General features: G+C 39.7%; 1 protein-coding gene across 1 annotated transcript in view; it reads left to right on the forward strand.

The window, feature by feature from the left end:
- The window catches only part of MAN2A1 (mannosidase alpha class 2A member 1), a 117828-nt gene that overhangs the window by 48083 nt on the left and 53638 nt on the right, over positions 1-16107 (forward strand). The window contains exons 10-12 of the mRNA XM_071580285.1: positions 4535-4720; positions 6074-6188; positions 12886-12953. Coding sequence (XP_071436386.1) covers positions 4535-4720; positions 6074-6188; positions 12886-12953 — 369 coding nt within the window. The remainder of the gene's footprint in view (positions 1-4534; positions 4721-6073; positions 6189-12885; positions 12954-16107) is intronic.

Here is a 16107-nt window from a genome sequence, read left to right on the forward strand (position 1 = left end):
GCCTACCTCCTTCTATGTGCACTGGAAAGGCCTTAAGCATATCTAGGTCTCCCGCCTGGGTCGCCTGCTCATGTACGGCCTTCCACGCCTTCTCCTGCGCCTCAATGATGTTGTGGACCACCTCTACTTGGGTAGTTGTGGAGGCGGAGAGAGCGTGGACGGTGTCGGAGGCCCTGATGTTAAAGGTGTTTGGCCGGGGCGTTGAAGTGTCCGGCATGTGAGTACAGTCACAGTCCGGAGTGTGTCCTTCGGGACTAGTGAGGGGAGAGGTATATAATTTCCCTTCACTGTCCATCTCAGAACGACCCTCGCCTACCGGTGTTATTGGGGCAGGCGGGTGTGCGCACTTTGGAGGCTGCGTTGTCACTCGGGTGATATGGCGGCACTCCTGTGATGTTTTAACAGACAACTGTCTGTGCGCTACGGATTGCCGTAGGGCCTGTGGCCTGGCCAGAGCCTCAGGCCTACATGGCTTCTCCGGAGCTGGAGCACTGGGCAGATCGGGCAGATCACGGCTACATGGAGGCTTTGGTAGTAGTGGCGGGTAGGCCTCCATCGAGTGGGTCTCGGGCCTAGCGGCATGGGTGCGGCCATGTTGTCTCAGGTGGGCGGAGCTAGAAGGTTGGGTGGAGGCGTGGCCACCAGGTGAGGGCGGGGCCATGACGCCATGAGGGGTGTGGCTTTTAGGCGGTGCTTCTGGGGGCGTGTATTCGGGCGGTCCCTCCCAAAGTCCTCCATCACTGCCTCCGCTCATAGCTCCCCCCTCAGTGTCCCACGCCACAAGATGTTTTGCGCCGCCGCCATATTCGCCGCGTGGCATGCAGTGTCCCCCCACCGCCATGTCGTCCTTCTTCATGACCTTGGGCTCCCCGTAGTTAGTATGGGAGGACGAAGACCTCGAGACACCATCTTGTGCCCGGGCCGAGTTGACAGTTGGATTGCTAAGTCCAGTCTTTTGGCGGTCTTGGAGTAACATATAGACCAGCCTCCATGCGATAAGCGCTTTCGCCGCCATTTTATCGCACTTCTTCTCTGCTCTCCAAAGGGTTGCCCCCAAATTGTCCCAGTGTTCTAGATTTAACTCCTCTGGGATCTGACATTGATGGCTGTTAATCCATGTAGCTAAGGCCTTCAAGGAGGCTTTATCATACTTATGGCCTTGATACTCGATCACTGCTCTTATTTTCTTGTAAACTGGGCGCTCGGATTTTCCAAGAGCAGAGCCCATGTTGTTGATGGAGAGCGCAGAGTATTCCGGGGAATTGGAGACGGGGTTAGGAGGGGAAGGGGCTACCCCGACAGCTCACCTCTCTCGCCGGTCGCCTGCTTCAGCGATGAGGAGGGGCCTATGCCCAGTCTCTGTCGGGGGAGACTGCCGGACCGCAGTGTCTCAGATACTCCCGCGGCTATCACCGACGCGGGACAGTTGCGAGCCAATCTAGAACGACAGGCCCAGCCGACAGGTCCCGGGTTTCGGCACCATCTGTCGCAGTCTTGGTGGCTAGGAAGGGACCAGACCAGCGACGGGGGTTCGCAGACCGTCTGCTGAGCTGTCAATCGCAGGTTCCCAGGCCCCAGGTAAGGTTTGAAACAAACACCTAGGAGGCCAGGGATGGTCTGAGCTGATCTACTTTATTAACAGAACAAGGGATTGATATAACCTCAGGTAGGGAATGTTCTGGAAAGGGGGCGGAGTTAGGGCGGAGCATGCAAATCCGCTACATACTACTGGGTGAAGGAACTGAAGGGGTGTGAACTGGGGACAGGCAGGATCGGGACCGCCCCTTGGAAGGAGCTGGCCAATAGTAGCTACACCTGTTGTGACAGCTCCTGCCTGCCGCGGGGGGAAACTGCTAGAACAAGAGAGAGGCAGTAACAGGCAAAGTCCTTGGTATAGGGATATGGTCTGGGTCAGGAATGGTCCTCCTGGACCTTCCACACGTCGAATTCGGTCCGACGATCCCTTGCCCTCCTCCATTCCTGCATGTTCATGTACTCGCCATCTCCAACAAAGCAGTACTTCACTGCTACTTAATAGCCAGGAAATAGTGTTCAGCCTCAGTGTTTAATAGAATAACTAACATTTTAGACAACAAAGGAGTTGGTTGTTCAGGATTTTCCTGTTTTAAAAAAGTTTTAGGTATGTGTATTAAAGAAGTCCTTGTAATCTTAAGTATTTTATAATGGAGATCGACATAACTCCTGATTTGAGATATAATTGATTTTTTAATTTTAATTGAGAGATGGAGGTATTGAAGTAGTTTAAAGGATGATAAAATCAGTGACCAGAAAAGTCTGTTTAGAGGAATGAAAAGATACCAAGGACAACAGCACAGCTGGGGACAAGTTCGGAACACATTCTGTTTTTTTTATTCTTTCCTGATGAAAACATGGGGAAAATTACAGTCAATTTGCAAAAAAACCCCAAACTGTTGAAGTAATTCTGAAGCAGGACAAATGATGCAGTGATACTTTGAGCTATACAGATGGATAGAAATTACTACATCTTGAAGTTTAGAAACTTGGAAAAATTATTCATTTATGTTACGTATGAAGTGGACCTAAACATAGCCTACTGTAGGCTTTGAGCAACCAGTGGTGCAGATTTGGGTCTATTTGCAGTGTCCCATCAGGGAGAGAGAGTGAAAAAATACAACAAAGTGGAAAATTCATTGAAACTATTTCAGGTAATCTGCAGTAGTTTGAAATAGAGATGAGAAAGTTAAGGCTTTATACAGCTTTTATGGAAAGTATCAGAGAGATTCTTACCTATCAGTTGAAGTGTTCACTAGTACAATGTTGTATTTCTCCGTGCCTGTCATCTTTGACCATTGAAACATTCTAATATTTAGAATAATATTGAGACTTGAAAGGATTATTCTTTATCTGAGAGACTTCCCTATTAATAAAAAAGCAAAAATTAAATCCATGTTATTGGTGAGATGGAAAATCCAACCTGTAGATTGAGGACTATAATTTTTTTTGTTCTCTTTTTTACAACTGTTGTTAGGTTAGTGTTTAGGAGCTAACTCAAATTTTGTAAAAAAGGTGAAATGCTTTTAGAGAGGGTCTATTCACTAGATGAATGTGCATTTGCTGCCTTTTCTTTCAACTAAATATTCCCATTTGCTTTTCAAATTAAGCTGCAATAGAAAAAAGTAGGAGGGATTCATAGATGTAGGAATTTCTACTGAATAGCATACAAATCACAGTGATTAAACTAAAGTGTCCAAGTAGTTGAAAAGAAAAGAATTCTGGCTTTCTATCACCTTGATTTTGTGAGCAGTTACCTAACATGTAAGACCAAAATCTTATCCTATTCCTCAAATACTGACAATACGAAAATAGATTATGATGTTACATGTACAATGTGCATTTCAGTTTAGTTGGATATGTGCTAGTTGCAGTGTTTTCATAATTGTCACCTATGTGTTGCACAAAGAGACTGAACTGAAACCAAAGGTATTTTTCATGTTAACAATTAATAGTGTGAACAAAAAATTGCATATGTTTATAAAATTTGTTGTTCTACCTAATTAAAAATTGAACACATGAACTCACTGGCGGCTTGGATAAATGTACAAGTTAACATATTCTCATCTTTCTGTTGGTTTATTTTTTAAAATTTTATTTATATGCCTGCAAGTTAGCATTACAAGAACAAAGGTTATTTTTCTTTCTTTGCTTTTTATAACATTAACCTGTATCATCTTTGTTTCTTCAAATGCTTGAAAAATCTTCATTAATCTCAAGTAAATTTTAAAAAGGATTTCAGACGTACAAAAGTAGAACTGCAACATTTTAGGAAAAGAAGATAGGAAAAAGAGTAGACAGATGTTTTCCTAGAATTTCTGCAGGCATTTTGATTAGTCAAATAATCATAATCACTGGCAATTATGGGGATATTTTTTGTAAAATAAATTTAGTTTCTTATAAAGCATGTGTGAATGTAGTGGTAATATTTTAGTGCTAGGCTTTTGCATCAGTGTGGAAGAGATGGGCTCTGAATTCTGTTCCGTCTAAGGGATTTTGGATCCAGTGTTGTTGCCATTCAGGTGAATGTGTAGTAGGTGCCTGAAGTGCTGAAGTCCTTAGAATAATTTAGTTTGCTTAAAATGTAAAAGGCAGAATAGATTTATATACTCTACTGATTAATATATTTACTCAAGACAATTTCATTTGATTAAAAAGTTGCTTTTTGAAGTGGAAATTGTACATTTCCTCTAAGGCAGTGTATCCATACTGTGACATTTTAAGACCAGATCTTTACACCTCACACATTTGTGAAAATGGTATGTTAGTTTGTACTGTCATATTTTTATTTTAAAGGTCTATTTTCCATCACAGAAGCCTTGGAGGAAGCTACTGAGTGAAGCTCAAAACAGGCTAAAATGTTCAGGATCAAGGTTTAAAGCGATAATGGAACTAGGCATGAGGAAAGAAATAAAACATCAGTTTATTGTTTAGGTAAAATGTGTGTTGCTTTTTACGTTTTAGCACTGTGTAAATACTTGATTATTCTTTGCAATTACAGGGCAGCTGAAATTCTCTACACCTTGGCTTTGGTACAGTCGAGTAAATCTGAGAAGGTGAATGTATTTCCTTCAGTGGATAACTATAAATTGCTGACAGAAGCCCGGAGGAACCTTGGACTCTTCCAGCATCATGATGCTATTACAGGAACAGCCAAAGATTGGGTAGTTGTGGATTATGGCACTAGGTAATTAATTATAAATATATAAACCTAAATCTTAATTTCCATTTGCTGTTTTAGAACAGAAGTGTTTATTTCAGAGATACAGATTTGATATAGGAACATACTCAGTACTGAAAGTGTATTGATGCTCTGCAGAAGTGGATCTGCTTCCCATGCTCTTCATTTATGAAATATTTTATTTAATGCTCTAAGCAAGAATTTGGAGTTTAAACAAAATCTTGGAGATTTCAGAAGAGGTCAGGTAGATGCAATACCAAGCTTTCTTTAATAACAGCAGTTATTTTTTGCAGTAACAATTATATAGGATATTATTTTTGTGTCTCTTAAGCAATGATCAAGAATATGTGCTTATTTAAGGGTATATTCCTTGGAAAATCCCACACTCCAACCTATCTTTCTTCAGTGTGGGAAATCTTTTTCATGTTGACAATCTTCTACTTGTCTATTTTTGTTTATTGTTGTTATAGCTGGTGGGTAGTTGCTTTCTCAGTATTGACAAATTACTCTTGATAGCTCCTTCATAGAATTTTTTCGAATAAGATTGTTTGATATATGGATGTCTGTATGTACATGCTTTAATTATGGTTTCTTCAGTATGATTTGTTCAGTTTGATTGAAGTAGGTGATGGTAGACAGTTAACAGTACAATATTTTCATTAAATAATAATTGTTTTAAATGCATCTAAAATACTTTTTCTTGTCTTAATCTATTTCATGACAAGTATTTTTAATTTCCATAAATTCTTAATCTCTTAAAGCATAGGTATAATCAAAATGCCAGCATGTGCAATGGACTTGCTTATTAGAGAGTAAAATAAAGGGGTTTTTTCACTTTACTAATAAAATTAGCCAGCTCTCTGTATTTAAGAATTGGTAAGCCGTGTGTGTTGAAGCAATGGAAAACATAGTAACAATTTAAATTTTTGTTTCTGATGTTTTCTTTTAATCCTCTGTAAATGTAATCTTGACTTTGTGACCGTCATTTCAGCCTTTGCTCCACTATAGAAACTGGCAATCAAACATAAATCACAAACTTTCCTAAGATTAGCATTTTGAAAAAGTATTTGAAACAGTATTCCAAGGGTATGCCTTTATAGTATAACAGCCATTAGATGTACCTCATTTTCAGTATACCAGGCAGGAATATAATGAAATTCAGAATATTTCTGCATTTTTCAGTCTGGTCACCCATTGCAATTAGCTGGTCTTGTTTCACGCTATATTGATATTAAAAATTACATTTATTTTTCTGCAGCTCATGTTGTTGAGTTCTTTGATTTTTTTTTCTAAATTTTGGTGCTACCATATTGAATAAAAGCAACTGAAAACTAATTAAGACTTTAAATGTTTTAACAGACTTTTCCATTCAATAATGAATGTGAAGAAAGTGATAATTGATTCTGCTCATATTCTTGTCCTAAAGGATAAAAGTGCTTATAATTATGATACATCAACTCCATTCCTGAAGATGGTGAGCTGTCTTTCATAATTTTTTCTGACAATTAAATGTGATCTTTGTCTTTTCAATACAGTTTGAGTGGCCTGGGAAAAGTCAGAACTAAATTTGCAGCTAATGCCTTCTCAAAAATCTTCTACTTATCATTGTTTGTATTAATTGAAGATATAAGAAAGCAAAAAGTGAACATTTCAGCAGTTACTGCTGAGAAGAAACCCATGCATCTAAAGCAAAGGTGCTTAGTTTGTTCCACTTTGTGAATTAGATATTAAAACTAGGTGTTCTAATTTTCTTGTGAGCATAAATTTGTTGATGACTTTGATGATATGCATTTGTCAGTGAATATATAAAAGTGTGCTGTTCTGTAATTTGATTGTACTAGTAACTTGAGAAATATGGGAAGAAGAAAATTCCCATCCCAAGTGAAAGTCTAAGCTGAATTTGCAAGACCAGGTCTAGACAAAACCTATGCTTTTTGTCCTTAGCTGAAATTATTTGAAACAGGAAAACAGGAATGTTCAATGAAATGGATTATAAAGTCAATTAGCAGCATTTCCCCATATTTCTTTTTGAGAACCTGTTTTACAGTGAAGAGCACCTTGAAGGAACACTTACGTTGAGTTACTCTTCCAGTCACATGTATATACAAAAAATTGGTAGAATAGTTCTTTATACTTTTTATGAGTTTTGTACCCCTCCCCACCTCCCCCCAAAAATTATATATCTATCTATAGCTATATATATATATATATATATATGCATGCTGCATGTGTGTGCTATGTGGTGTGTGCCACAAATACATCCTTTTCCTCCTGCTTGGAAGGCTACCAAAATGAATGTGCATCTTCCGAAAGTAAGAATATTTTTAGGTCGTTCATGGAATGAAGTTTTTACTTCAGCTCTGAGTTATATTGGATGATGTCACAATGCTGCATTTTACTAAACTTTCGTTGATCCTCTTCTTTATGAATCTGAATGTAATACCATTGCATTTTAGAAGTACTAATTGCTGTTTAAACTGTATATTGCCTAGGAGAGTACTAAGTCAAACCTATCATCACCATTGTGAAAGCAGAAATTAAAATGAAAGTTCTAATTTCAATGAGTTTATTCTATATATGTAAAACAAAAAAAATGAGGTGATTACAAAAATAGATTATGATTTATCTGTATGACAAACAGTATCTGCAGCATATCATAAATCTAATGGCCCTGCAGTACACTGCATATCAAACTAAAGGGTTTTAGTGTGAGATTTGCAAACTTCTAATGGGAGACCTTCAGTATGTTTCCAAAAGCCTTTGCAAATCTTGAGCAAGTTGAAAGTTCAAAGGCACTTGTTTGGAAATACAGAATTGTGGTATTTGGTAGCTGATGGAAGCTGACACCTAGAATTGTTCAGAGATGGACATTGAGAATGAATGTCAAGAGATTTGAGAAAGACAAATGATGAAGACTTTGGGATTGAAAATGGCTATTGTTTTTGAGGAGGGAAGAAGGAAAAAAGCACAAAGAGGAACAGATCGAGAGATTGTAGCAGCAGCATTTCAGAAGGTAGTAGGTACAACTTGAAGAAGGTTTATCATCTTTGTGCCAAAAAAGAGGAAGCTGTAAATATGACATAAAGGAAGGATTCTAGAATGGCATTGCTTGCACTTTTTCTGCTATTTTTAAGTATTAGTTACATGCAAAAGCATTACAGTTTTCTCAGTTGATGATTTAATACTTTGTACTGCATGTGTTAAGTTTATCAGACTCTACATTAGTAAACAAATGAATCATTTGGAAGGCAATACACTGAAAAAGAGAAGAAACTTAGAGATCCCAGAACAATCCAACCAATAGGATAAGATCGCAACTGAAAACTTAAAGCTGTGCAACCATTCCTGTACATTAGTCTTACTTCTTAATGTGCAGAAAAAGTTTTCATATAAGTGACCATAGCTGGATGTGTAAAATATGATTTTAAGGATGTTTTATGGAACTGAGAACTTTGCACTTCAGTTTTAAAGTCTATAGTGGTCACCATTACATGAACTAGAAGAAATGCACTGTGCATCAACAGCTTTGCTGTTCTCTTACACCAGTGCAATAGTGACAACAGTGTCTTTGTTCTACTTTTTCTCAGTGGAAGTGAGCTCTGGTTCATGTTGTGTTTAAAAAAAGAGGGAAATCAGTGAAAAGTAAGAACTCCTTAATCATCATCATCATGGCTAGGCTTCGCGAACGAAGATTTGAGAAGAGCACTACCCACGCTTGCTGCAAGCGTGCTGGTGGCTAAAAAGGCCGATACGGGATAGGCAGGTCTGGTCACAAAAGGCACAGCGGAACGTCTCCCTGGGTGACATTGGCAAGGAACGGTTCTTTCTGCGTTGTCTTTTCTCCTCCAGACTGACTCTCTCCGTGCATTCTCAAAGGAAGCAGCAGCGTCGTGAATGGTGTGTCTCCATGAATCCCGATTGGAGGCCAGAGTGGACCATTGGTGGCAGTCAATATGGCCAAGGCTGAGGTGTTGTTTCAGGGAGTCCTTGTATCTCTTCTTCGGGGCTCCTCTCTTGTGGCAGCCAGTGGCGAGTTCACCATAGAGCACAATCTTTGGGAGGCGGTGATCCTCCATCCTGGAGACGTGCCCGGCCCAGCGCAGCTGCGTTCTCATCAGCATGGCCTCGATACTGCTGACCCCTGCCTGTTCAAGAACAGACACATTGGTCACGTAATCAGACCAGTGGATGTTTAGGATTGAACGAAGGCAGCACTGATGGAAGCGTTCGAGAAGCTGCAGGTGGTGGCGGTAGATGACCCATGATTCAGACCCATATAAAAGAGTAGACAGTACAATGGCTCTGTAGGCACTGATCTTTGTACTTTTCTTCAGGTGTTTATTGGACCAGACTCTTTTATGGAGTTTTCCGAAGGCTTTGTATGCCTTTGCTAGCCTGTTGTCTATTTCTTTGTCGATCTTACCGTCTGAGGAAATGATGCTTCCCAGATAGGTGAACTGCTGGACTGACTTAAGCTCTGAATTGCCTATGGTGATGTGAGGATGATGGAAGACTTCTTGAGGTGCAGGTTGGTAGAGAACTTCCGTCTTCCTCAGGCTGACTTCCAGCCCAAAAAGCTCTGCAGCCTCTGCAAAGCAGGATGTTAAGCGCTGCAGAGCTGCTTCTGTGTGAGCAACGAGGGCGGCATCATCAGCAAAAAGCAGCTCACAGACGAGGTGATTCAGGGTCTTGGTGTTGGCCTTCAGTCACCTTAGGTTGAATAGGCTTCCATCGGTACGATATCGGATGTAGATGCTGCGGCTCTTTGGAGCATCATGCTGAAGAAGATTGTGAATAGAGTTGGTACAAGAAGGCAACCTTGTTTCACACCATTGGTTATTGGAAAGGGCTCAGAGAGTGCATCGCCATATCTGACTTGTCAACACTGATCCTCATGTAGCAGAATGATCATTTTGAGGAACTTGGGGGGCCATCCTAAACGTTCCAAGATCTGCCACAGGCCTTTTCTGCTCACAGTGTCGAAAGCTTTGGTGAGGTCAACGAAGGTTACATAGAGACTACACTTCTCTTGCAGTTGTCTGAGAACAAACACCAGGTCTGTGGTGCTCCTGTTGGCTCTGAAACCACACTGGCTTTCAGGTAGAAGATCTTCTGCAATAGTGGGTACTGATCTGTTCAGAAGTATTCTTGCAAGGATTTTACCAGCAATGGAGAGCAAAGTAATACCTCGGTAATTTGAGCAGTCTGATTTTTCTCCTTTCTTCTTGTACAGGGTGATAATGACTGCATCATGGAGATCTGGTGGTAGTTCCCCTTTTTCCCAGCAACGCACAACAAGCTCGTGGAATTTGGCATGGAGTGCTTGACCTCCATGCTTCCAGATTTCAGGTGGAATTCCATCAACCCCAGCTGCCTTGCCAGTTTTCACCTGTTGTATGGCCTTGAGTATCTCTCCCATAGTAGGGGTTGCATCCAATTCATTTTTCACTGGTTGTTGTGTAATGTGCTGAATTGCTGAGCCTTGGACTACACGGTTGGCACTGAAGAGAGTCTGAAAGTGCTCAGACCATCGGTTCAGGATAGAGGTTTTATCTGTTAGAAGCAGTTGACCATCTGCACTGAGTAGGGGGCTTTGAACCTGGTGTGTGGGTCCGTACACTGCTTTCAGGGCCTCATAGAATCCTCTTTGGTCACCCAAATCTGCGCATAGTTGTGTCTTTTCTGCTAGGTCGAGCCACCATTTGTTCTGGATGTCTCGAAGTTTCTGTTGGAGCTTGCTGCATGCAAGACGAAAGGCGGCTTTTTTTATATGGTAAGATGCCTGAGTAGGTGTGCTTGGTGAGCAGTTCTCTTCTTCTTCAGCAATTCCTGGATCTCTTGATTGTTCTCATCAAACCAGTCTTTGTTTTTCTTGGAGGAGAACCCTAGGGACTCTTCAGAGGACTGCAGGATGCAACTTTTAATATGTTGCCACAGTGCTTCAGGAGAAGGATCTATGGGATTATCTTTAAGTCTAGTTTGAAGGTTTACCTTGAAGCTGTCTCTCACTGTGGCTGTTTGAAGATTGCTGACTTGGAGCCTCCTCCTTGGAATGCCGCCTCTCTTAGGTTTGGGCTTGAAGTGGAGGTTAAGTTTGCAGCGCACAAGGCGGTGGTCTGTTTGACATTCTGCACTGGGCATCACTCGAGTATGACGGACATCACTGACATTTCTCTGTTGCACCAAGACCTAGTCAATGAGATGCCAGTGCTTGGATCGAGGATGCATCCAGGTTGTCTTCAGGCTGTCTTTCTGTTGAAAGATAGTGTTGGTGATGGTGAGCTGCTATTCTGCACAAAACTCTAGCAGGAGGCGTCCACTGTCATTGCAGCTTCCAACGCCATGCTTGCCCAGGACTCCTTTCCAGGCTTCAGAATTCTTACCTACTCTGGCATTGAAGTCACCAAGGATTATGATCTTATCATCTGCAGAAATCTTTTGGGTGAGGCAGCGCAGGTCGGTGTAGAATTTGTCTTTTTCTGCTGGGTCAGCTTGGAGAGTTGGGGCATATACGCTAAAAAGAAGCACATGTTGCTTGTTGTGTAGAGGGAGGCGTAAGGACATAATGCGATCAGAATGACCTGTCGGCAGGTTTGGAGGCAATGGAGTTTTTAATCATGAAGCCAACTCCTGAAAGGTGTCTTTCGGTTTTGAGTTTGCCTGACCAGTAGAGTGTGTAGCCAGCACCATGTTCTTTAAGGCTGCCTTCCTCATGAAGACGAACTTCACTGAGAGCAGCAATGTCAATGTTGAGCCGTGACCGTTCGTGGGCAATTAGAGCAGAATGACGCTTAGGACGTCCACTATCCCCAGTATCAAGCATGGTTCTGATGTTCCAACATGCTAGTGTTAGTTTGAGCACACCTTTGCAGGCAGGTGTATGCCTTTGAAATCTCTTTGTTTTTGTTTGACCGCATGGAAGATGCCGGTTGGCCGCGGTTATCCAACCGGGTGTGGAGATGAGCTTTGTTTAGGCCACCTTTGCTAGGCCCCTCTCTGTGTGGAGTAAGCAGTGCTGTCCCTAGAAAAGGCTGCTTGGTCATTTCAGGATGCTACCGCAAGAGACTGTCATCTCTGGGATCAAGTCTCTAATGACCCATATCCTGAACCACCTGCATGCAGGGTTGGGTCTGCGGCTTCCAGCTGCTTCCTATCACCTGCCGTTTTCGACCCTCACCTGTCGCTACAGGGCTTTGCAATGTGGGTGAACCCTTTGAGCCTGCGCAATGGATTTTTTAGGTGAGGCACAGCGTGCGCAGAACTGGCCCCACCCTTTACTCCTAAGGTTCATCTGCCACGGCCTAGCGAGCTTGGACGGTGACAGCGAATACCTCAGGACGTAGGTTTGGTTAGAGTATCCTTCTCTTAGATGGATGACCTTACAGGGCTAAACGAGGTCCATCTGCCCGGGTTTGGGGTTGGAGTTGTCCTTCTCTTAGGATGGTTGCCAGATGGCTAGCGAGCCCATCCTGCCCGTGGACATACTTTGTCTGACCCTTCAGCTGAGACCTGTCTGGCATGGGAGACCCTACCGGCGGCACAAACCACCTCCAGCATAGCTCTCAACCTCATGAGGGCACGCAAGCTTCTCCCCCGCGACAAGGGGGTGTCCCCGGAGAAGAAACTCCTTAATACTGTGAAACAATTTTTCACGTGACTTATGTCACATAAAATTCATACCACAGCCCAAATTATGTTTTCTTGAAATTTTTCTCTGTGTACAATATAAGGTAACAATGGTAGAAGAGTAGACAGTGTATCCTGGTGATAAATACACAGGACCGTGCTGTTTCAGAGTCAGCCTTTAGCAATGGAAAATTAATAAAAGTTATATAAATATTGGCAAAATTTGAAGGAAGTTGGTGATTATGAAGTCTTGTATGCAAAAATGAAAAGAAAGGGGTAAAAATTTGGTAATGGACTCAAATAAAACCTTTATTGAAAACAAATCTTTCTCAATGAATTGCACAAAGTGAGCTTCTTTCTTTTACAATCTGAAGTGCTTCATATATGAAGTTTTGTGGTTCGTCTTCCTGAGTAATGTGCTAAAATAGGCTTTAGTTTACAGTTTTGTTAACATAGTTTTCTACTTCACAAAATTAATAAAATAGAGCTCGTATATTGTCCATTTAAGTGTATTCAAAAACAAATTCAAAGATGTTCTCTTGTAGGATGATGTTCAGGCTTCCCAGGATTCTTTGCCTCACAAGACAGTTATAAAGCTGACTTTGCAACCAAGGTAAATAATTTATATGTTACTTGGTGTCTAACTATGTGTATGTTTTCACCACATAATAGGTAGTTTTTGACGCCATTACCTTCTTTGGTTTGTTGTTGTTTTTGTTTTGTTTTGTTTTTTATTTCTTTATTTTCCCTCAAAAATAGAGGTAAAAGTTAAAAAAAATAGTCTGGGATATTATGCTAATACTATTATGTCTAATTGAAAGAGGACACAGCATGTTAAAGATTTAGGCATTTCTCACATACCACAACTGAAGCAAGGATTTTGTTTCTATGTGCTTTCAGAACATTGTAATACTAAATAAATTATACTTGAGAGAGGCAGTAGAAAATTTTAATTAAACAGGATTTCAGGTGCTGCAATTGGCACTGTTAGCAAAATCTTCAGTTTTTATAAGGCCTAAAGGTCACAGTTTATAAATAGTCTTTAAAATTCAAGTTAAAGTTAAACTACAGCAACGTCTTCTCTTAACTCCAACTTTCTATTATATTAGGAAGGCTTTTTTTTTGTTTATATGTGATTGAAACTGGCATCCTGCTATTCCCATGAACATTCAGTGTCCAGTCTGAAAAAATTTAGACATTCATTAAAAGTTTATTAATCCCTATAAAGTAAGAGATATGGGTGTGAGAGCTGCTGTGGGTAAATCAAGTAATACAAAGTTTTTGCTTACAGAACAGAAGATTGAAGATTCATTTTAAAAGCATTGAACGCTATTTTTGCTGATGTTGGTATTTAATTTCTTTAGTTCTAGCAAGTGGCAAGCTGATAAAACTTACTTGCCTAATTCATGAAAGTGTCCAACTATTCAGACTAACTGCTACTGTTAAAAAATTCTAATTAAGTCTTTGGAAAAGTGAATAAAGTTTGGTCCTTGTGAGCTTTTGGATGAAGCTGGTTTCAGTTCTCTAGCACTAAGTGCACATAATCTGTGTATATGTAGTTTTAATATAAGCTTCTCTCTAGAGCATAATCTATTTTACTAGGACTTTTATTGTAGTGCTAGAGAGATGCTAATAGATTGTCTTAAACTTGTCCAAAGTGGCAAAGGACTCAGGTGCTTGGATATTTATTTAACTAAAATATTTTAGCTTTTTCAAAATTATCCCCTCATGTTTCTTCACTGGAAGAGGATTGTATATATAAACATTTGGCTGGAGGCAAATTATAGTGCACTTTCTTTGCCATTTGAGGATAGCTTTATTTCTTTTGCTCTCCTTGCCTAGGTTAGCAGATGAAATTTTCCCCTTTCATCCCCTGATATGCCTTTTGTTTGCATCCACTGTTGCACTTATCTCTCTGCATAATATACTGAGTAAGTTTCCCCCTTTTTGGTGTTTATTCATTTCAAGCATTTGCTTTTTCTTTCCTTTTTTTTTTTTTTCCCTCTTGTACATTAAATAGATACACTTGACATAAAATTAATATTACTGTAGCAGCCTTTTCCTGTTGTTCTCTAAACCAATCTTAACTTAGTAAGAAGATAACAATGATAGAAAATTGCTACTTTAGCCTTGTCTGGTATTATGATAATACCCTACAGTAATATAAGATCTGGTGGATGTCCCAAGAACTGTGTAATCAGAAATACACAGGAAGGAATAAAGAGGGGAGAAAAGTGAGGGAGAAGGAGTGGAGAAATATTGTAAGAGAGTATTGATACTGTTGACTGAAACCTTGTTTCTTTTTGTGGTGATTTCCTTTTTGGAAACACTTTGAAAGTAACGCTTAAGTGTACACTACTTCATGTTTCCTTTATTGTTAAAATTTTCATTTGAATATCTGTTTGTTAAACTGCTTTCTTTTATAAAAATGAGTCTATTTAGACTTCTAATGTTATCTCTGGTTGTAGTCTGAATCTCCAGTAACATTATTACCATTGGGAAAAGTGGTATGTAAGCTGACACTGTACCTTTTGCTTAAATTTGGTATGTGATTTTTATGACTGCGCATCTGAGTTTTCTAGTAGCATTTTGTGTAAAATGTTGCAGTAAAAGCTTAAAATCTATTATTAAGGATTACAGTGCTTAAACTTCAAAGTTTGAGAATTCTAACAAAGAAACTGATTTTTCATTTAAAATTTTGAAGCATCAGCGGATTGAAAATACTGATTTTCATAAAGACTTTATTATTTGCTTATCTTCTGTTCATAATAGTCTTTATTGTTCATGTGTGTGTAAATGACTCGATGATCTTGGAGGTCTTTTCCAACCCAATCGATTCTATGATTCTATGATTCTATGATTCTAATTGAATTTCTAGATTTCTTTCTGTTAGTGTGTTCTAATATATCATTATATCACATAGACATTAAGTCAATGTAACTGGCAAGATGTTACTTTTCTTTAATTGGCTATTTAGCTTCTGGTATTTTTTGCATTCCATGTCAAGATTTTTAAATATAGCTGTATTGTAAATTGGATATTCTTATAAAAGTTTTCATTCATTTCATCATCTGTCATTTTAGAGGAACATTACTAGTGGAAAGCTCATAAGATAATGACTTTTTAAAATCTGATTAATTACTCAATCTTTTTTTTTCTTCTTATTTTACTGACTGCAAATGTAACACACCTTTCTACAAGAAAGCAGTTTGTAGTGTGTTTTTGCCTCTTTCAAACAGCCTTCCTTTTTGGTGTTTTTCAGTTAAATGTTCTGTCACTGCTCATGAAAGTTGTAGTCAGTAGTGAAAACTGATCTGAGAGACTGTACAGGAGAGCTAGTAAACTTGGATGATGTGGAAAAAAAAAGAAAACAGAAAAATAATCTTTCAGTCTTTGTTTTTCTTGTATGAAGTATCTCCATATTGTTGTGTAGTTGAGAAGTATCTTTTAAACTGCTTCTGAGTAGGTGCCACTTGTAATATATTTGATATTGTTTCTGCCCCCTCCTGAGCATCTCTTCTCTGTAGTGCTGTGTCGCCATATTTTTATGAATCTTTAGTTTTATTTTAAAAGTTGTGTTAATGCCAATGAAATAGGTATGCTGAGTATTTTAAATCTTACTGTGACTCGTACCTAAGAAAAACTAAGTGGTCTTCTGATCAGTCTTTTTAATACTGAAATTAGAGAGTCTTTAATTGCACTAAATCCCTTTAAACTGATAAATGAAGTTGCATGCTTTTATAAAACATTTTTAATCTTAGCTAAAA

The sequence above is a fragment of the Pithys albifrons genome, chromosome Z, assembly GCF_047495875.1.
Source record: "Pithys albifrons albifrons isolate INPA30051 chromosome Z, PitAlb_v1, whole genome shotgun sequence".
NCBI classification, from domain to species: Eukaryota; Metazoa; Chordata; class Aves; order Passeriformes; family Thamnophilidae; genus Pithys; species Pithys albifrons.